We start from the raw sequence: 19,559 nt of genomic DNA, 5'->3' as shown, positions 1-19,559 counted from the left end.
AGCTATCATCTTTGGAAAACCATGGAAGACAGGAGAGATTCCAGAAGATTGGAAAAGGGGAAATATAGTGCCCATCTATAAAAAGGGAAATAAAAACAATCCAGGAAACTACAGACCAGTCAGTTTAACTTCTGTGCCAGGAAAGTTAATGGAGCAATTAATTAAGGAAATCATCTGCAAACACTTGGAAGATAATAAGGTGATAGGGAACAGCCAGCATGGATCTGTAAAGAACAAATCATGTCAATCCAATCTGATAGCTTTCTTTGATAGGATAACAAGTCGTGTGGATAAGGGAGAAGCGGTGGAAGTGGTATACCTAGACTTTAGTAAGGCGTTTGATATGGTCTCGCATGATATTCTTATCAATAAACTAGGAAATACAACATAGATGGCACTACTATAAGGTGGGTGCATAATTGGCTGGATAACCGTTCCCAGAGAGTACAGGCGAAGCTAGCGCCCCCCCCCCCCCCCCCCCCAGCAGACCAGGGAGACGCAGAGCGGCTTTTCTCAGCAGACACCTTAGCTTGAGAATAAAGGACTGAGGGAAGTGAGGTGTGGGAGAATAAAACTGAGCTCTGGAGAAATGTTTGGCTAGAGTTTCCCCTACAATATGTACCAGTTCCGACTTACATACAAATTCAGCTTAAGAACAAACCTACAGTCCCTATCTTGTACGTAACCCGGGGACTGCCTGTAGTTATTAACAGTTCACAATCCTTCTGGAAAGGAGTAACAAGTGGGGTTCCGCAGGGGGTCTGTTTTGGGACTGGTTCTGTTCAATATCTTCATCAACGATTTAGATATCGGCATACAGAGTACGCTTATTAACAGGGCTTGACAAATGGCGGCGAAAGCCCCGCACTGTGCATGCACAAGAGCCGCATTGCGCATGCGCATGCCACAGGTAAACGGGGCGCGCGGCTGAAATCTACTCGCCATGGGCAAGTAGATTCTATAGTTTGTTGAGCCCTGCTTATTAAATTTGCCGATGTTACCAAGGTTGGAGGGGTTGCAGCTGCTTTGGAGGATAGGGTCATAATTCAAAATGATCTGGACAAATTGCAGAAATGGTCTGAGGTAAACAGGATGAAGTTTAATAAGGACAAATGCAAAGTACTCCACTTAGGAAGGAACAATCAGTTTTATACATACAGAATGGGAAACGACTGTCTAGGAAGGAGTAAGGCAGAAAGGGATCTAGGGGTTATAGAGGACCACAAGCTAAATATGAGTCAACAGTGTAACGCTTTTGCAAAAAAAGAAAACATGATTCTAGGATGCATTAACAGGTGTGTTGTGAGCAAGACACAAAAAGTCATTCTTCCGCTCTACTCTGCGCTAGTTAGGCTTCAGTTGGAGTATTGTGTCCAGTTCTGGGCGCCACATTTCAAAAAAAATGTGGAGAAATTGGAGAAGGTCCAGAGAAGAGCAACAAGAATGATTAAAAGTCTAGAGAACATGACCTATTAAGGAAGACTGAAAGAACTGGGCTTGTTTAATTTGGAAAAGAGAAGATTGAGAGGGGATGTGATAGTTTTCAGGTATCTAAAAGGGTGTCACAAGGAGGAGGGAGAAAATTTGTTCTTCTTGGCCTCTGAGGATAGAACAAGAAGCAATAGGCTTAAACTGCAGCAAGGGAGGTTTAAGTTGGACATTAGGAAAAAGTTCCTAACTGTCAGGGTGGTTAAACACTGGAATTAATTGCCTAGGGTGGTTGTGGAATCTCAATCTCTGGAGATATTTAAGAGTAGGTTAGATAAATGTCTATTGGGGATGGTCTAGACCGTACTGGGTCCTGCCATGAGGGCAGGGGACTGGACTCGATGACCTCTCGAGGTCCCTTCCAGTCCTAGTATTCTATGATTCTATGATTAAATAGACTAACCTCACAACGTATTTCAGTAGCACATATAGAAATATTTCATAATTTCACATACAATCACGGCATGTACAATCCAACAAGGTATTAATGTTCAACAGATCAAGATTTCTAAAATGATACCTCACAAGGAATACTTTATTCAAAACATCTCATGATAATATGAGTCATGAATATGGGGGCTCCAAGGTGTTACTTTGAGGTACAAAATGGTACATGGAGGTTCAGCTTCCCATCATTAATGGTTGAGTGCATCCGTCCAGGAAGGATTTTAGTCATTACCCCTTGATGTCTGCACTTCTCTCAGGTGAGACAGCAATATTACATGGTTGACAATACTGAATGCTACAAAGAGATCAAGGATGATAAGAATGCATGTCTGACCTCTATCCACCGAGAGGAGGAGATAATCTATCAGTGCTGCGAGTGTTTTAAGTTCCATAACCTTGCCTGAATCCAGATTATGCAGAGTCGAGAATATTAGTTTTTCAGCCTATCCACTTTTTTACATTTTTTTTCTTAATGTAGCTTTCCATTTGGTAGAAAATGGTCCTTGTTAATTCAAAGAAAAGAAATGGAAAAAGGTCCAATATATGAGAACAGCTGAATAATTTACCAAAACAGTCATGTTAAATTGCCTAATAAATCCTTTAGATTACAAAAACACTTTCACTTTGATTGAAAATGGGAAATAATTTGTTGAAAAGGTCAGCAACTACTATTTTTATGAGCTTTAAAAAAAAAAAAGCTTTTTGTTGAGCATTTTTAAGTCTTTTGTTTTAGCTTCAAGCTTCTGGAGGCATATGCTCGTTCACACTATTATATCAACATTCCTAAACTATTAATGTATATAACTTTTTTCCTTGGAGTTCTATATATTTATAAGTCTGAAAAGTAAGTGGAATTCAAGAATTTCTTTTCTGATAAATATACTGACTGCACATACAGTTCATATTCCAAAGCCTATTTTTCAAAGTTAGACACTCACATTTGTATGGAGGTTCTAATTCAGCAAAGCATTTAAACACATGGTTAACTTAAAGCACATGCTCTCATTCACTTCAAGTTAAACTCATGCTTAACAGAGATTTAAGCACATGCTCAAAATATTAAGCATGTGTTAAGTGCTTTGCTGAAACAGTGTTAGATACAGAAATCCTTGTAAGTGCCTAAATCAACATGTGGGTACATCTACAGTGGAAAAAACAAAATGGCGGTGAGTCTCAGAGCCTGAATCAACTGACCTTGTTAAATTATTGTCCTTCTCAACATCCTCTGGCATGGAGTTGTGCAAGTTGACTGTGTGTTGTCGAAAAAATACTTCCTTATGTTTGTTTTAAATCTGCAGCCTAATATTTGTATTGGGTGGTCCCTAATTCTTGCATTATGGGAAGAAGTAAATAACTTTTTCTTATTTACTCTCCACACCAGTCATGATTTTCATAGAATCATAGAATACTAAAACTGGAAGGGACCTCAAGAGTTCATCAAGTCCAGTTCTCTGCTCTCATGGAAAAGAGAAGACAGAGAGGAGACATGATAGCAGCATGTCCTCCCTGACAGATCTCTCTAACTTGCTCTTAAATACCTTCAGTGATGATGTCACAACCTTTATTCCAGTGTTTAACGACACTGACAGAAAGTTTTTCCTAATGTCCAACCTAAACCTCCCTTTTTTCAATTTAAGCCCATTTCTTCTTGTCCTATCATCAGAGGTTAAGGAGAATACTTTTTCTTCCTTGTCCTTATAACACCTCTTTTTGGTACTTGAAAGCTGCTATCATGTCCCCTCTGAGTTTTCTCTTTTCCAAACTAAACAAACCCAGTTCCTTCAGTCTTCCTTCATGGGTCATAATTCCTAGAACTTTAATAATTTTTGTTGCTCTTTTCTGGATCCCCTCCAATTTGTCCACATCTTTCCTGAAATGTGGTACCCAGAACTGGACACAGTACTACAGTTGAGGTTTAATCAGTGCAGAGTAGAGGGGAAGAATTACTACTTCTGTGCACAACACTCACAACACTCATGTTAATGCATCTCAGAATAATATTTGCTTTTTTGCAACAGTGTCACACCATTGACTCATATTTAGTTTGTGGTGCATTATATGATCCTTACATCCCTTCTGCAGTATGTCTTCCTAGACAGTTACTTTCCATTTTCTATTGTTCCTTCCTAAGCGGAGTTCTTTGCACTTGTCCTTATTGAACTTCATCCTATGTACCTCAGACCATTTCTCCAGTTTGTCCAAATCATATTAAATTATGCCCCTATCTTCTAAATCACTTGCAATCTCTCCCAGCTTGGTAGCATCTGCAAACTTAATAAGAGTACTCTCTATGCCATTATCTAAATCCTTGATGACACTATTGAACAGAACCATTCCCAGAACTGATCCCAGGGGATCATATGTATTTTGACCTGCATCATATCCCCCCTTAGTTATCTGTTTTCCAAGCTGAAAAGTCCCAGTCTTATTAATTTTTCCTCATATTGCAGATTTTGTATACCCTAACCATTTGTGTTATCCTTTTCTGAACTTTTTCCAATTCCAATACATCATTTTTGAGATGAGGTGACCACATCTGCACACAGTATTCAAGATGCGGGCATACCATGTATTTATAAAGAGGCAATAAGATATTTTCTGTCTTATTATCTATCCCTTTCCTAATGATCGCTAGCATTCTGTTACTTTTTTTGTTTGCCACTGCACATTGAGTGGATTTTTTCAGAGAACTATCCACAGTGATTTCAAGATCTCTTTCTTGAGTGGTAACAGCTAATTTAGACCCCATCATTTTATAAGCATAGTTGGGATTATGTTTACCAACATGCATTACTTTGCATTTATCAACATTGAATTTCATCTGCCATTTTGTTGCCCAGTCACCTAGTATTGTGAGATCATTTTGAAGCTCTTCACAATCTGCTGTGAACTTAACTATCTTGAACAATTTTGTATCATCTGCAAATTTTGCTATCTTACTGTTATACCCCTTGCTCCAGATCATTTATACATGTGGGCTACGTCTAGACTGGCATGACTTTCCGCAAATGCTTTTAACGGAAAGGTATTTCCATTAAAAGCATTTGCGGAAAAGAGCATCTAGATTGGCATGGACGCTTTTCCGCAAAAGCACTTTTTGCGGAAAAGTGTCCGTGCCAATCTAGATGTGGTTTTGCACAAGAAAGCCCCAATCGCCATTTTTGCGATTGGGGCTTTTTTGCGCAAAACAATACCGCGTTGTCTACACTGGCCCTCTTACGCAAAAGCATTTGCGTAAGAGGGCTTTTGCCCGAACAGGAGCAGCATAGTATTTCTGCAAGAACACTGACAATCTTACATGAGATCGTCCGTGTTCTTGCAGAAATTCAAGCAGCCAGTGTAGACAGCTGGCAAGTTTTTCCGCAAAAGCAATCGCTTTTGCGGAAAAACTTGCCAGTCTAGATGCAGCCATGTTGAATAGGATCACTCCCATTACAGACCCCTGGGGGACACCACTAATTACCTTTTTCCATTCTGAAAACTGACCATTTATTCCCACCCTTTGTTTCCTGTCTTTTAACCAATTACTATCCCATGAGAGGATCTTCCCTCTTACCGCATGACAACTTACTTTGCTTAATAATCATTGGTGAGGGACTTTATCAAGGTCTTTCTAGAATTCTAGATACACTATATCCACTAGATACCTCTGGTCCAGTAGTTTTTTTTTCAATGAATGACATGGAAGATAAGTCTGGGACCTGTTTATCTACCCCACTAGTGGTCGGGGCAGATATAGGGCAGGGCGAGTGGGGCGACCGTCTCGGGCCCCGCACTTCAAGAAGCCCTGCGCATGCACCATGGCGCCACTGTGCATGCACTATGGCAAAGGGGGGCCCCGCGAAATTGGGCTGCCCTGGGCCTCGCAAACTGGTATATGCAATTGGAGTTAATCTAGACCTCATAGACCCTGTGGAAAGTGTGGCTTCAATTGGAGTACATGTACAGATTCAGCAAAGGCAGTTATGCATGAGAGATATGAACTTTCCTTGCACCCAAGTAGGGTCAAATTAAAGTATCTATAAATGTGCCTTAGCCAAAATGTCTGAGTGAATCTAGTCCTATTTATTTAGTCATTTCAGCGGGTTGGTCAGTCTTTTTTCTGAGGATGTCAGCCTACTTCACAGTCAACAACTTTAAAAGTTACAAGTATTTTCTTCTGAATAGTATCATGGGTCTTTTTATTAATTATGAGTATAGTATTATTCTGATGCAACAAGTATAGAGCTTTTTAATTTATGCCACTGAGCTGGGAATTCCTGTTGACATTCCATGTTGGAAAAGGACATAGTGACTGGCTTGTAGAATTCCATGACAGTTGAGAAACTGCGGTTAGGGAGAAGAAGTGTATCAGGGTATGTCTACACTAGAAGTGCTCCAATGACATGGCTCTAGTTACAACACCATAGCGATGTAGTGTAGACACTTACTACAGCGATAGAAGGGAGTTTTGCATCAATGTAGTAAATTCACCCCTTCGAGAGGAAGTAGCTAGGTCAATGGAAATATTCTTCTGCCTACCTGCATCTGTAGTGAGGGTTTAGATCTACCTAACTACATTAGAAAGGGCATGCCATTTTTCACAGCTCTGAATAATTTAGCTAAATTTATGTAAGTTTTAAGTGTAGTAGACTAGGGCAAGGTCCAAGGAACCAGGCTTTTTTGTGGCTCCTCTTCCAACATGTATGAGCTTTGTTTGGGGATGAGAAGGAGGGGAGAGAAAGTGAAGGGCATAGAGAGATTAGGGGAGGACAAGTTTGAGTTGAGGGGAGAAACAAAGCTATTGAACAAAGTTAATGTAAGAAGAAAACAGAATTTTGTTCTCTGCCCACTGGTGGTGGGAAGGGAAGGGAAGGAAAGGGAAAGGAGCCTTTGGAAAAAGATAGCTTCAGACATAGGAGAAAAAAATATTGTTCGCTCTGGCTACATGAGATATGGGATGAGTGGTATGATAGAAGAGAGGACATGTTTCCAAACACCTCAGATGGATTTTGACAACTATTTAGAACACAATTTGGCCTTATGTTATGTCAAGAACCAAACCAGCTTCTAAACTGCGGCAGGAGAGACACAGATTTGAAATATACTATCAGAAACCATGGGTCTTTTCTACGGCAGAGGATTTTGAAAATGAAAGAGAAGAAAAAAACTTCAGCTTCCATAGTTGGGCTGCACATAAGGTAGCAGCAGCAGTTCTAAGGAAGATATCAATGTGCTACCCATCATATACGTGAGTACTGAATTATTTCCTTACTGACCAGGCATCTGTCTCTGTCAACAGACTTCGTCCAACAATCAAGGAATTTTGTTAAACCTGTTTTGATTTTCTTAGTGATAGTAACATGTATTTTTTTAAATACAATTATTTCAAGAAATGCTAATGCTTCCTCAGAACTGAGGTAGGTCGGGTTAAAATTGTGATACTATATTCAGTAATGAACATAGTGGCCCAGTGCCACAGAGATATTTAAGGTCCTAATTTCTATTTAAATCAGCAGAAATTAAGAATCAAAATACCTCTGTGGACCTGGGCCAATGTTTTTCTATTTAATCACCCACATCCTTGTACCTTAAAGTGAAATCCTGGCTCTACTGAAGTCAAGAGCAAAACTCCCATTGACTTCAGTCAGATAAAAATTTTACCCATCAATAACCATTTTGCTTTGTGTTGTTTTCTTGCCTCATTTTAAGAAAGGGATTTCAAACAGTATTATAATGAGTACCACATTTAAACAACAGATTATCTCATGGACTAGCTTCTCTCCTGTTCCCTACTGTGTGGATCTGCTGTGAGCTCTTCCATGATTCTTTCACAGTGAATTATGGGTGTAGACCAGCGCTGACATAGGGTCTCACTCAAGACCTTATGGATTCCATAACTGTATGCCCTTGGCTAAGACTCTGTCCTTTTTCAAAAATACCATAGAATTGAGCATTTTTGCTGCAGAATTCATTATTTTGCAGCAGTCCAACATCTAGCATTTTTTCTGTCTCATCCAGCTCTGCTGTGCTGTGACCTGTCTGTAATTTTCTCATAACCACAAGCGTAGATTAATTGTATTAAAGTGCACGCTCTCTTTAATATTCTGTTGTATAGAACCAGGCCAAAGGAGAATCAGGAAACTAGAATCCAGTTTGCAGGGAGCAAGGGGAGCTGAATGTTCAACACAGGCAGCCACGTTGCCTAGTGTAGAAGTAGTATCTCAGGCACGAGGTGCTGAGAAGATGAACCACCGAAACTTGCATCCTCCTCCTTTCTTTGGTATGTACAGGATGAAAGAAGGAGATTCTGAGCTGTATCACTCAGACAACATTTTAACTACTGAAGCCCAAATAGCTTTAATATATAGAGAACACATAGAAAAGATAATCATCAGAAATAATCTTTTTTGTAAATAATCATTGACAAATTTATGAGTATTTTCAACTATGAACTACAGTTATATGTGTGTCTGACATGGGAAGGATGGAAATGATGGGTATTTAATGGAAAAAAATAATGCAGAAATCATAATTTAACATTATCACAGAATTCAGGAGTTCTGCAGAATTTAGAAATACGTGCAGCAGAATTTGTTGTCATTATGCCATGAAGCATACAGTATCCTTTTGATAGCTCTTCCATCTTGGCCCAGTTCTCTGGGGGGTATCAAGAATTGTTTTCGCATTGTAACTTAAATTAGAACTATTTCTTGAATTGTGTTGGGATTTGTCCGATACAAAGATAATTGGAAACAATAATTCCCATTTAATAGGAGATTCCACAACTTAAAATTTTGTTTTTGTTTTGAATCAGAATGATATATTGAATTATGAAATTTCCTGAAAATTAAATTTTTGAATTATTTTTATTTTGGTTCAAACAAAATGTTTCATTTCCATTGAGTCAATCAGAATGTTTAATCAAAATCAAAATGTTTCATTGTTCATTACAATTTATCAAGTAATAATATACATTTGGAATTAGAATTTGTTTCAAAATTAAAAACTGAAAATTCCATTCTGAAAATGTCAAAATGGGATGTTTTCTCATTACCAAAATGCTTCATTCTGATTTTTTTCCAAACAAAATGTTGTCAAGATTGACATGTTCACGTGGGAAGTTTGAATTCAGTTAAACAATATTTTCGGAGAGAAAAACATTCTGTTGAAAAATTTTCAGCCAGCTTTATTTAGTATACATGAAAGTTATTGTCTTCCTTTCCAAACTATGTTTTCATTGGGAAGACATTGTTGTAAACTCTTTAGTAAGATAAATTTCCCACTGGCTTTTAGAAGGTCTGGTAAAGTTATGTCTTCTAGCTAGACCATTTTGCAAATGTCTGAGTCAACATCTGAATTTGTGATAATACAAAGGTATACACTAACTTCTATATACCTGCCTTGCTAGTCGAACCTTATGTTTCTTCATCCTGGGACCCATGTGATCCTGCCTCTCTCTGTCTGTCACCTATTCAATATTCAACTACTCTTCTATCTCCTCTTATGGTTTCAAGTAGTCACCATAATTCTCCTAGGTGTATGACAATGCATTCTATGATTTATTTATTCCTCCAGAGAAAACTACAGAATTATAGTGAGACCCCATAGAGTTTTAACCTTTAATAATAAGAATACAGTGTATTTCCGAACTCAGTTATTATACTATTTCTGAGGACAGGGTTAAACTGGTTTTCTACTTATATGCTATCTTTACTCCTCTCAGAGTTTAGAAAGTGAGTTAATATTTTCAATTACTGATTTTTCTGATGATCTCACTTTAGCATATGAATATTATTTAGGCATCTATAATATTTACAGTTTGAACAGTGCTCTATTTTCCATTCATTAACTCATTAAAATATAACTTCCATTTATTCTGATTTGCCTATACTGTAGTTTTCATACTAAGGCTTCCTTTTTTCAACCCAACCATTTGTATCATTTGTGAACAGATCCATTTTGTTAGTTGGGAGAGATGAGTTGAGGGCCACTGGATTTTCTTTTATACCTGATTTCTTGGTGCTATTTGATTTTGTATAATTTAGCCAAGTTGATTCTTTTAGACTGTATTTTAATTATTTTGCCTCTTTAATTTTAATTAATTGTCTCTTTAAGTATTTACCTTTCAGTAGAAAATGTTTAATACTAAAATGTCTTGTGATACTGCCCTATAAGTAAAGACTTAAAGCAAAAACTGTTCTCTAACACTGTGCTATGTGCTGCAGAATTTTCAGCTAAAAACATAAGTGCATTACAGAAAGTGTTGTGGGGAAGGGAATGGGAGGTTTGGCAGCTGAGGAGGAGATAAATGGAGTTTCCAGCAGTTTGGGACAAGCACATCAATTGGATGCTTCTGCTACAATGATCTGTAATAGAGAGGCATTTATGTAGCATCACAGATCTTGTTTACACTACAGAGCTATATCAATATAACAACGTTGCTCAGGGATGTGAAAAATTCACATCCCTGAGTTATGTAGTTATACTGACCTAATTCACTCCACCCCTCATAGATGTTATGTCAGTAGGAGAGTTTCTTCTACTAATATAGGTACCGCCTGTTGGGGAGTTGAACTAACTTCACTGATAGAAGTGCTCTTCCTTAAAGCCTATATTGTAGTGATGCAGCTGCACCAATATAGCTGTGTCACTGTAGCATTTTAATAATGACACTTTAAGATGAAGGGAGAGAGCTCTCCCATCAGCAAAGTTAATCCACCTCTCAGGGTATGTTTAAAATTGGTGGGTTTTTCTGGGATACCAGAGGTATCCCGGAAAAAACTCTGCCACAGCCAGGCAAGATGTTTGCTCTTCCACTTTTTTTGCGGAAGAGCAAATGCACTCTTTCGGGGAGCCCTATATACCTCATTCTACAAGGAATAAGGGCTCTGCCAAAAGAGGAGGCTTTTCTGCCATTTGGCCCTGTCTAGATGGGGCCAAATGGCAGAAAAGCCTCTTCTGGAAAAGCAATGGGAAAAAGCTATGCAAATTGCGGAGCGAAATTTGAGTAGCTTTTCCAGATGAAAGAGTAGTCTACACTTAGCCTCAGAGAGGCAATAGTTATGTCAATAGGAAAGGCTCTCCCGCCAATATAACACTGCCCATGTGGGGGTAGTAGGTCAGTATAACTATGTTTCACAGAGATGTGGATTTTTCACACCCCTGTGTGATGTAGTTGTACTAACAGAGGTCTGTATTGTAGACCAGGCCTAAATGTAGACTTGCCCATAATTAAGCAAAGATTAACATCTGACTGCAATGAATGAAGCATTCAGTATCAAGTAAATTTCACTGTATAAACTTACTTTTGGGTTTTGTTTTTAAGGGTTTTCTTCCTCACAATTATGAGTCTACAAATGATTTTCCCCTGCAAGTGTTCAGTTTCTGTGCAAGAAACAGAATCGGCTACAAATTTGGTGACTGTGATATTGCAGAGTAGATAGGGTAAACTTTAGGGGCATGTCCATAATCATAGCACCCACACAAAAAGGAATTAAGAAACATTAGCTCAGTTTTGGATTCCACTTTGTCAGATGCAGGGAGTGGCAAAGTAGTTTTTACCCACAAAAGTTGATGCCTAAATAAATCTGTTAGTCCTTAAGGTGCCACAGGACGCCTTGTTATTTTTGCAGATACCTCCTATCTCTCTGAGACTTGTCAGCTTTGAATGAACTAGGAAACAATACAATAAAGCACGGACTGTTATGAAAGCTACAAGATCATTAGAACCAGTATAACTTGTGTTTTCAGATTTATTAATGATTACTGCCTGCTGTAGTGCACACTGAGATCACTGACCTGCACTCCTCCCCTTTGTGTTGGATTCTGGAACCCCAGGTAATGTCTGTCATTCGAGTGTCTGGCTGCGCAGGTATAAACACGCAGGGCGCTCTGTAATTGGCGGGGCGTGATGTAACAGCCATGGCAATCATCCCCACTCAGTTCAGCACGTGGGTGACCTTTCCTTTGAATTCCCATTTCACAAGAGCAACAGGCTTTAGGCACTCGGGGCAGTGCATTTCGCAGCAATTACCAGCGCCTGGCACACTGTACCGCGGAGGAGGGCGGGGTGTCGCCACCATCGCCCACAACCAGAAGTCAGGGCCCCGCGGGCACCCTTCTGAGACACAACACGGGGCTCAAAATGCTTAGGCCACCCTAGGCGGGCTCCAGCTCCAGGGGCCGCGCATGGCTCGAGCTGGCAGCTGAGGCGAGGGCCCCGCTGCGGGGGAGGCGGGGGGCCGCGGGGTGCGCTGGGAGCGGGGTGGGGTGCGCTGGGAGCGGGGTGGGAGGTGCAGCGAGCGCTGACTAGAACCTGACACTCACCAGCTGTTCGGCCTCCCGCTCCTTTCCCCCGCCTGCTCTCTTCCCTCCCCCTCCGTGGCTGCCCGGTGCATTGTGGGAGCAGTCCGTTGTTCATTTGCCATTCGACCTGGGCCAGGGCCTGTCGGGACGGAAGCGCTGCCGAGCCGGATCCATTGTGGGGAGCCTGCGGCGGTACAGGCCAGAGCCGGGGCCGGACTCGCCCCTTTGTCTCCCTTTGTTCCCTGGGCAGGCCGGCTCCCGTTTCCCGACAGCGGGCAGAGCGGTTGGTCGGGGAGCGGCGGGCGCGAGTCAGAGCGCGAGGCGGGGGGCGCGAGGTGGGCGGGGGGCGCGCGCGCGCGCGCGCCATGTTCGCGGAGATGAACCGCAGGACTCTGGCGTTCCGGGCTGGCGGCCTGGTCACCGCGGCGGCCGCAGCGGCGGCCGGGGGAGCTGCCGGAGGCGGCTCTTCGAGCAGTAACAACGGGGGTGACTTGGCGGAGGCCTGGGCCCGGCAAGACCCCGAGCAACTGAACGGGCGGGGGGCGGACGAGGAAGTGGAGCTGGAGGGGCTGGACGCCGAGGAGCTGGAGGCCGCCGCAGAGGGGAAGGAGCTGTTGTTGTTGCCACCGCCCCAGGACGCAGTCTCCCCTGCGGCCGCCAGCGGCCCCATCTTCGCCGAGAGGAATCGCAGGACTCTGGCCTTTCGGGGGGGCGGCGGAGGTCTGCTCTCTGGTCCCTCCGCCGCTAACAATGGCTGCGAGGCCCCTGCCTGGCCGCGGAGGCACTTCAATGGGCGGGGGGCGGACGAGGAGCTGGAGCTGGAGGGCGCCGAGGGCCTGGAGCCCGAGGGCCTGCTGGAGGGCAAGGAGCTGGTCCAAGACGGGGGCTCCCTGAGCGACAGCAGTGACGACGAAGAGGACGGCGAGGGGGGCAGCCTGGGCGACGGCAGCGGCGCCGAGGGCGGCAGCTGTAGCAGCAGCAGGCGATCTGGAGGCGATGGGGGGGACGAGGCGGAGGGCAGCAGCGTGGGCGCGGGGGAGGGGGAAAGCATCAAGCATTTCCCGTTAGCGGCCAGGCCCAAGTCCCTGCTGCAGAAGCTGCACGTCTCCTTCCAGGGCTCCTGGCTCAAGGAGTTCCCATGGCTGCACTATTGCCAGGAGACCGGCCTCATGTCTTGCGCCTGGTGTACCGCCGCCGCCCCCGACAACAGCATGGCTGGCGGAGGCGGTGCGGGGGGCCACGACGAACTTTGCAAGGGCACTCGCAACTACAAACGAACCCTGCTTCTCAGGCACCACCTCTCCGGTGAGCACCGCCTCAACGAACCGGTCACTGCAGAGCAGGTACGACGCCACAAGGGCTGGGAGTGGCTAGGGAAGGGCGGGGGAGAACAGTGGCACCTTCCCGGCCAGAGTCATGTTGAGTCGGGGTACCGCTATTCGCTGGCGGAGACTGTAAATCCTTTCACATGTCTGTATGCCCACGTGTGTAGTTTAAATGGCTTCCTTAGTCTACCTCTGCCCGGGATGGATTCGGGCATATTCTGCTCCAGTTGCCACACCTGGCTCCAGTAAACAGACTGCCCTGCCTTCTGTTTTCGGGCTGAACGTCTAATATGCCTGTCTTGACCAGTGGTGTTGAGCACCACTGAATCAAACTATGAACTGTGTATGAGGAAAATCCACTTCAGGTCAGGGAGCACAGCAGCAAACTCAGCACCCTTAATTCCAGCACACATTAGGGATATATAATAGTTTCAATAGCCATATGGTTGGTTGTAGTTTATGACCAGTGATTGCTATTTTTATTTGTGCATTTCATGAACAAAAATTGGTGTGCTTAGGAGCGCAAAAATTGTATCCATTTAAATGTGTAACTGCACTGATTTAAAAAAAAAAAAAAAAAAAAAACTTACAAGATTCCTTCTCCTGGGGCAAATTATAGCAGTGCCCAAAAAACAGCTATGTGCAAAAAACACAATCAGAGAGAACATTGATTTTTAGTACCTAAAATAATTAACTTGTAGGCTGGATGTGGTCTCTCAGGATTAGCTACCTCACTGGCACTTAACTCGATATTTACCTGCTCGATCCCAGCAATTGCAGCTCCCATTTGCTGCGTCTCTCCCATTGGCAGCAGCCTGTCAGAGGCTAACCCTGGCAAACGGCAACCATGTCTTTGCCCCCCCCCCCGATCTAGAGTAGTGGTCCCCAACGCGGTGCCCGCAGGTGCCATGGTGCCCACAGAGGCATTTGTGTGTGCCCGCCGACAACCTGGGCCGGCCCCAGGCGCACGACACGCACTGGTGCGTGGCGCTCAGGCGGCCCCACACCCGTGGCACATGCGGGTGCACGGCTCGGGTGGTGGCACTGGCACAAGGCGCTCGGGCAGCCCCGGCCTTGGGGCACATGCCGGCGCCGGGTGCAACGGCATCCCCGCCCCGGCGTGCCCCTGGGCGCCTGGTGCGTGAGTGGCCCCGCCCCCTGGGCGCCTGGTGCGTGAGTGGCCCCGCCCCGTGGGAGCCTCTAAAGGTTGGGGACCACTGATCTAGAGGGTGCATGAGGTGCTCATACGCTTTTTTCTGTAATAATTTTTTCCAGCATAGGTGACTTAGATTTCATCAGTTACTTTGCATAAAAAGTCTGCAATTGCATGGAGATAAACGTGGTTTCCTGAAAACCAAGTTAATGTGCCACCTAACCCCTTTAATGCTTTGAAACTATAGTAAAACTCCAATAGTCCGGCATCCAATAGTCCGTCACTCCTGATAGTCCGGCATCAAAATGGCAAGAGCCTAGTGAGTGAGTTTTGGCAAAAAAAGAGTCACAAGGTAACAGCGGCAGCAGCTGAACTGAGCAAAAAGGGTAAAAAAGGCTTTAAAAAACTAAAACGTTACAGTATACTGTATGCAGTATGTACAATAAAAAGGGTTAAGAACACTTTATATACAGTATATATATTACTTGCTTATAGTACCTCCTGATAGTCTGGCATATTTGATAATCCAGCACCACCTAAATCCCATAGGTTCCGGATTATCGGAAGTCTACTGAAATGAGCTGAGTGTCGCCTACAACTCAAAGAACAAGCTGTTGTTCTTATTGGCAAGGCCACTGACAACTTTAGACCTTCTTACTATATCAAGTGTCTAAAGGATGTTTGAAATGTCAACAAATACATGTGCTTGACATAAAAGCTGTATGAGTACTTCATTTTCTGTGTCACTATTTTCTGACAGTATTGTACATAGTGGCTAAACTAACAACATAGTGGAGTAAATTCATCACAATTAAAGTAAGGCACAAAGGTAATAGTTTCTATTACAAATAGACTTATCTAAAGGCACATCCAGAATAAATGAAAATCCTTCAACTGTATAGTTTGTCTTTATGTTGATTTGGCGCTCTCAAAGCTAGGCAGGGTTAACTCTGGTCCGTAGATGAATGAGACACTTAAGGAATAACTAATGCTACTGAATCACTAACTTCTTTGAAGGAATACTTTTCTACTTAAGCTAGATATGAACTGGTTTCATAATCACGAGCTGACTACTGAAGCTCTTTATATAATTTGTGACAATTCTGGCAAATCCAGTGATCTAAATTTGGGTGCAGGACCTCAGGGTTTAAAAGACAGGCATATTAAGTAAATGTGGATGCTTCTGCAATTTCAGTTGGATAGGATATGCAAGAACTTCTTAATGCCCTGCTGCTGTGTTACGGTTCACTTCAGAAGTGGGTAAAGTGACTTCAGTTACCTGAGCATTTTTGAATTATACACTATTAACTGCATCTTACTTCACCTTAGGTTGAAGTATCTTTATCTGTCTAGTAAAAGCATTCTCTGAAACTCAGTGCTTTGAGACTTCTAATGTGTTTTGCTATGTAATTCTCAAGCATGTTTTGTCTGTTGTCTTGCAATTTGAGGTTTGTTCCTCTGTCACCATTGTCTTGTCTGAATTGTTAAATTACTACAGTTTCTTGTTTCTTTGACAGTTGCCTTTATTTCTTTACTCCTCATGTTACCTCTCTAGCAATCCTACAACCATTCTTATCTTTATAATTTAAAATAGTTTTTGACTATCTTATTGTAAGTCGGGTGTAACTTTTAGAAGTGGTATTTGTGTTGATACTTGATATGTCATTGGATTTTCCTTCATCTGAGGAAGTGGGTTTTGCCCATGAAAAGCTGGGGAAGTGTGTGTGTCTATAAAATAAAGTAAGTGTGTGTGTGTGAGGTGCTACAGCACTACTCTTTTTTTTTTAAAGTAGTAATACATTTGAAATCTTCCAAATTTCATACATGCTCGCTCTAATGAAAACACTTGTATTATAGTTAGGGATGTAAGGGACTAGTCAATATACAATTAACTGATAAGCCTAGGCTTATCAGTTAATCTTCTTGACTACTTGCCTCCTGTATCCCTCACTCTTCTTCCCCCCCCCCCCACCCACTGCTGCCTGTGAAGGGGGGCGGAGAGCGGCGGAGGCTGCTGAGGAGCATCCCGTTGGTGTGGGGTCCTAGCTCACCCTGAGCAGAGGCTGGAGCAGCTTCTGTCCACAGAGAGCTAAGACCCCCCACGGACAAAGACTGCTGCTGGCTTAGCCTCTGTCCGCAGCCAGCACGGGCTTTGGTGGCCAGAGGCTGGTTTGTGGCAGAGTTCTGCCATCCCCCAGCAGCCTCTGTCCACAGGAGCTCGGACCTGTATCAGAGGCAGTAAAGCGGGTCTTTAACAACCAGTTCCTCTTGTGGACTGGCTCCTGCTTGGCACCCTACACTGTTGCCTCTGTTAGAGGCAACAGTGTGGGGTAACAGGGGGCTCTCTGGGAGTAAGGGCTGAGTGCACTGGCTACCAGCTCCACCCTCAGAGACTATAGAATAGTTGAGTAACTGCAAAGATTTCATGCAATTACTTGACTATTCAATTAACCAATAGTTAACATCCTTAGTTATAGCATAACATAGGATTTTTCCTCATTTGTACTATTCCTGAAGTAAGTTGGAACCCTTGCGGGGTAGTTTTTTGGGGTTGAACTTTCAGATGGAAGGTACTGATCTCTGTATCCTTGAACCATTGGTTTTTTGTTGTTGTTTTGTGATGCTCTCTTCTGCTGTAGTTGTTTTGACTTGTATGTGTGATCAAAAGAATAAATGTGGTTTTACTAGGTAGTCAGATCTCCTAAATCACATTCACAATTCCAAACTAATTAAATTATGGCTTTTTCCACTATACAGGCAGTCCCTGAGTTACGCGGATCCGACTTATGTCGGATCCGCAGTTACGAACGGGGATTTTCTCGCCCTGGGGCGAGAAAAGCTGCTCCCCGTCTCCCTGGTCTGCTGGGGGAGCCAGCAGACCAGGGAGACGGGGAGCAAAGCGGCGGAGGACCTGGGCCGAACCCGCGGCGCTAATCTGGAAGCGCCGCGGGTCCGGCCCCGGGTCCTCCGTCGCTTTGCTCCGCGTCTCCCTGGTCTGCTGGGGGGGACGCAGCTAGTGCCCCCCCCCACCCCAGCAGACCAGGGAGACGTGGAGCAAAGCCTGGGGCCTGTGGTAGAGCAGGTGGGGCGCTGTGGGTTGGTCCCGTAGCACTGCTCCTTGGCGCTACTGGACCAACCCAGCAGCACCTGAGCTGCTCTGCCCCAGGCGTCCCCAAGTCAGCTGCTGCTGAAACTGACCAGCGGCTGACTACAGGAAGCCCGAGGCAGAGTTGCTTTGCCCCGGGCTTCCTGGAATCAGCTGCTGATCAGTTTCAGCAGCAGCTGACTTGGGGACGCCTGGGGTTCTTAAGTTGAATCTGTATGTAAGTCGGAACTGGTGTCCAGATTCAGCCGCTGTTGAAACTGATCAGTTTCAGCAGCGGCTGAATCTGGATGCCAGTTCCGACTTACATACAGATTCAACTTAAGAACAAACCTACAGTCCCTATCTTGTACGTAACCCGGGGACTGCCTGTATTTCCATTCCCGTGTGTTATCACATCTCTGTTTTTGTGTTCTTTAGTCCTCTTAAAATAATCTGATACCAAACTAATGTCTTTAAAAATCCCTGATATTTAATATTCCAATGCTCTAAATATTTACTAGGCATTTGTCTGCCTTAGAGTGTGCATGCGTGTGTGTGTTTTTCTTTTTCTTCTGTGTGTGTGTGTGTGTGTGTGTGTGTGTGTGTGTGTTTTTGTAAATTGGGAATAGGGTTCTGGAAGAGATCATTCAATCATTGTCCTAGGGAAGGTACCACGTGTTCTTGAGCTGACAAGCTTCAACTGCAGGGCATGTTTAACAGTTGCTAATAAACATATGGCATAATGCCATTGTTAAGTGAGGAAAGGAAATTGTGGGTATTGGTCGCTAATGCAGTGGAAACTTCTATAGATCTGTTGGGCAATAGACTCGTGTGAGCAGTGATTTCAGGGCCTTTTTTAGAGAGAGTTAATTTAGAATGCCAAAATGCATCACAAGTAATTGCAGATGCTATATATTCAAGGATATTGTGATTCTATGCCTTTACTGAGGCACCAATCTTGACTTGATTTACAACAAAATAGAGCCTTTCACTAGATTTGGTATGTTTTTTGATACTTAGGAGGGTAGACTATAACTGTATACACTTAAAAAATTATATAGCTTGATATTTAGATTGTACCTTCTACTGCTTTAGAAAATAGTGACTGATAATTACCTGTTTACTCAATCTTGATCAAGCTATGTTAGAATGGAAACTGACATTAAGGGTATGTGTAGACTACAGGGTTTTGTCAACATGAGTGGACTTTTGTCGTCAAAGCTATACCTGCATCTACACTGCGGCTGAGTTCTGTTGACATAATGTCGACAGAACTCAGAAGTTTTGTCAATGGCTATAAATCTTATTCTATGAGGAATAATGCTTTTTGTCGACAGAGTTCTGCCGACAGAAGGCGTTATTGCATCTACACTGTCCTTTGCGTCTACACTATCATGTCGACGAAGCGGCTTGCTTTGTTAACAGAACTGGATGTAGTCTAGACGCTAAAACTTTGTAGTCTAGACATACCCTTGGGTTGCATCTACACTACATCTCTTGAGAACAATGCGCCGGCAGACAATTTGGACAGTCTAGTGAAGACCTGTCAAATTGATCGCAGATGACTCTGCACTTGACCCCTGTACTCTATCCCAGACAAGAAAAATAAGTCAATATTGACTCCAGCTACGTTATTCATATAGCTGGAGTTGCATTCCTTATATCGACTTACTGAGGTACAGTAGACCAACCTTCTATTAAATACACTTCAGCAAATAAGTTTGATATGCTAAGCACTTAATACCATCTATTGTGGCATGTTAATAAAGAACAA

General features: G+C 43.3%; 2 protein-coding genes across 3 annotated transcripts in view; one reads left to right on the top strand and one right to left on the bottom strand.

Moving 5' to 3' along the window:
• LOC142827013 (uncharacterized) overlaps positions 1-11,919 on the bottom strand; it is a 48,807-nt gene extending 36,888 nt beyond the window's left edge. The window contains exon 1 of the mRNA XM_075920472.2: positions 11,716-11,919. Coding sequence (XP_075776587.2) covers positions 11,716-11,849 — 134 coding nt within the window. The 5' untranslated portion in view covers positions 11,850-11,919. The remainder of the gene's footprint in view (positions 1-11,715) is intronic.
• Positions 11,920-12,244: 325 nt separating this feature from the next.
• ZBTB10 (zinc finger and BTB domain containing 10) overlaps positions 12,245-19,559 on the top strand; it is a 60,081-nt gene continuing 52,766 nt past the window's right edge. The window contains exon 1 of one of the 2 annotated variants that reach the window (XM_075920468.2): positions 12,245-13,565. In XM_075920468.2, the coding sequence (XP_075776583.1) occupies positions 12,588-13,565 (978 nt within the window). In that variant the 5' untranslated portion in view covers positions 12,245-12,587. The remainder of the gene's footprint in view (positions 13,566-19,559) is intronic. The other variant, XM_006135274.4, reaches the window with a different exon arrangement.

This window comes from Pelodiscus sinensis, chromosome 2 (genome assembly GCF_052426305.1).
Source record: "Pelodiscus sinensis isolate ZL-2025 chromosome 2, ASM5242630v1, whole genome shotgun sequence".
Classification (NCBI taxonomy): Eukaryota; Metazoa; Chordata; order Testudines; family Trionychidae; genus Pelodiscus; species Pelodiscus sinensis.
Note: the sequence above shows the minus strand (reverse complement) of the source record. Positions and strands in the feature narration are given on the sequence as shown.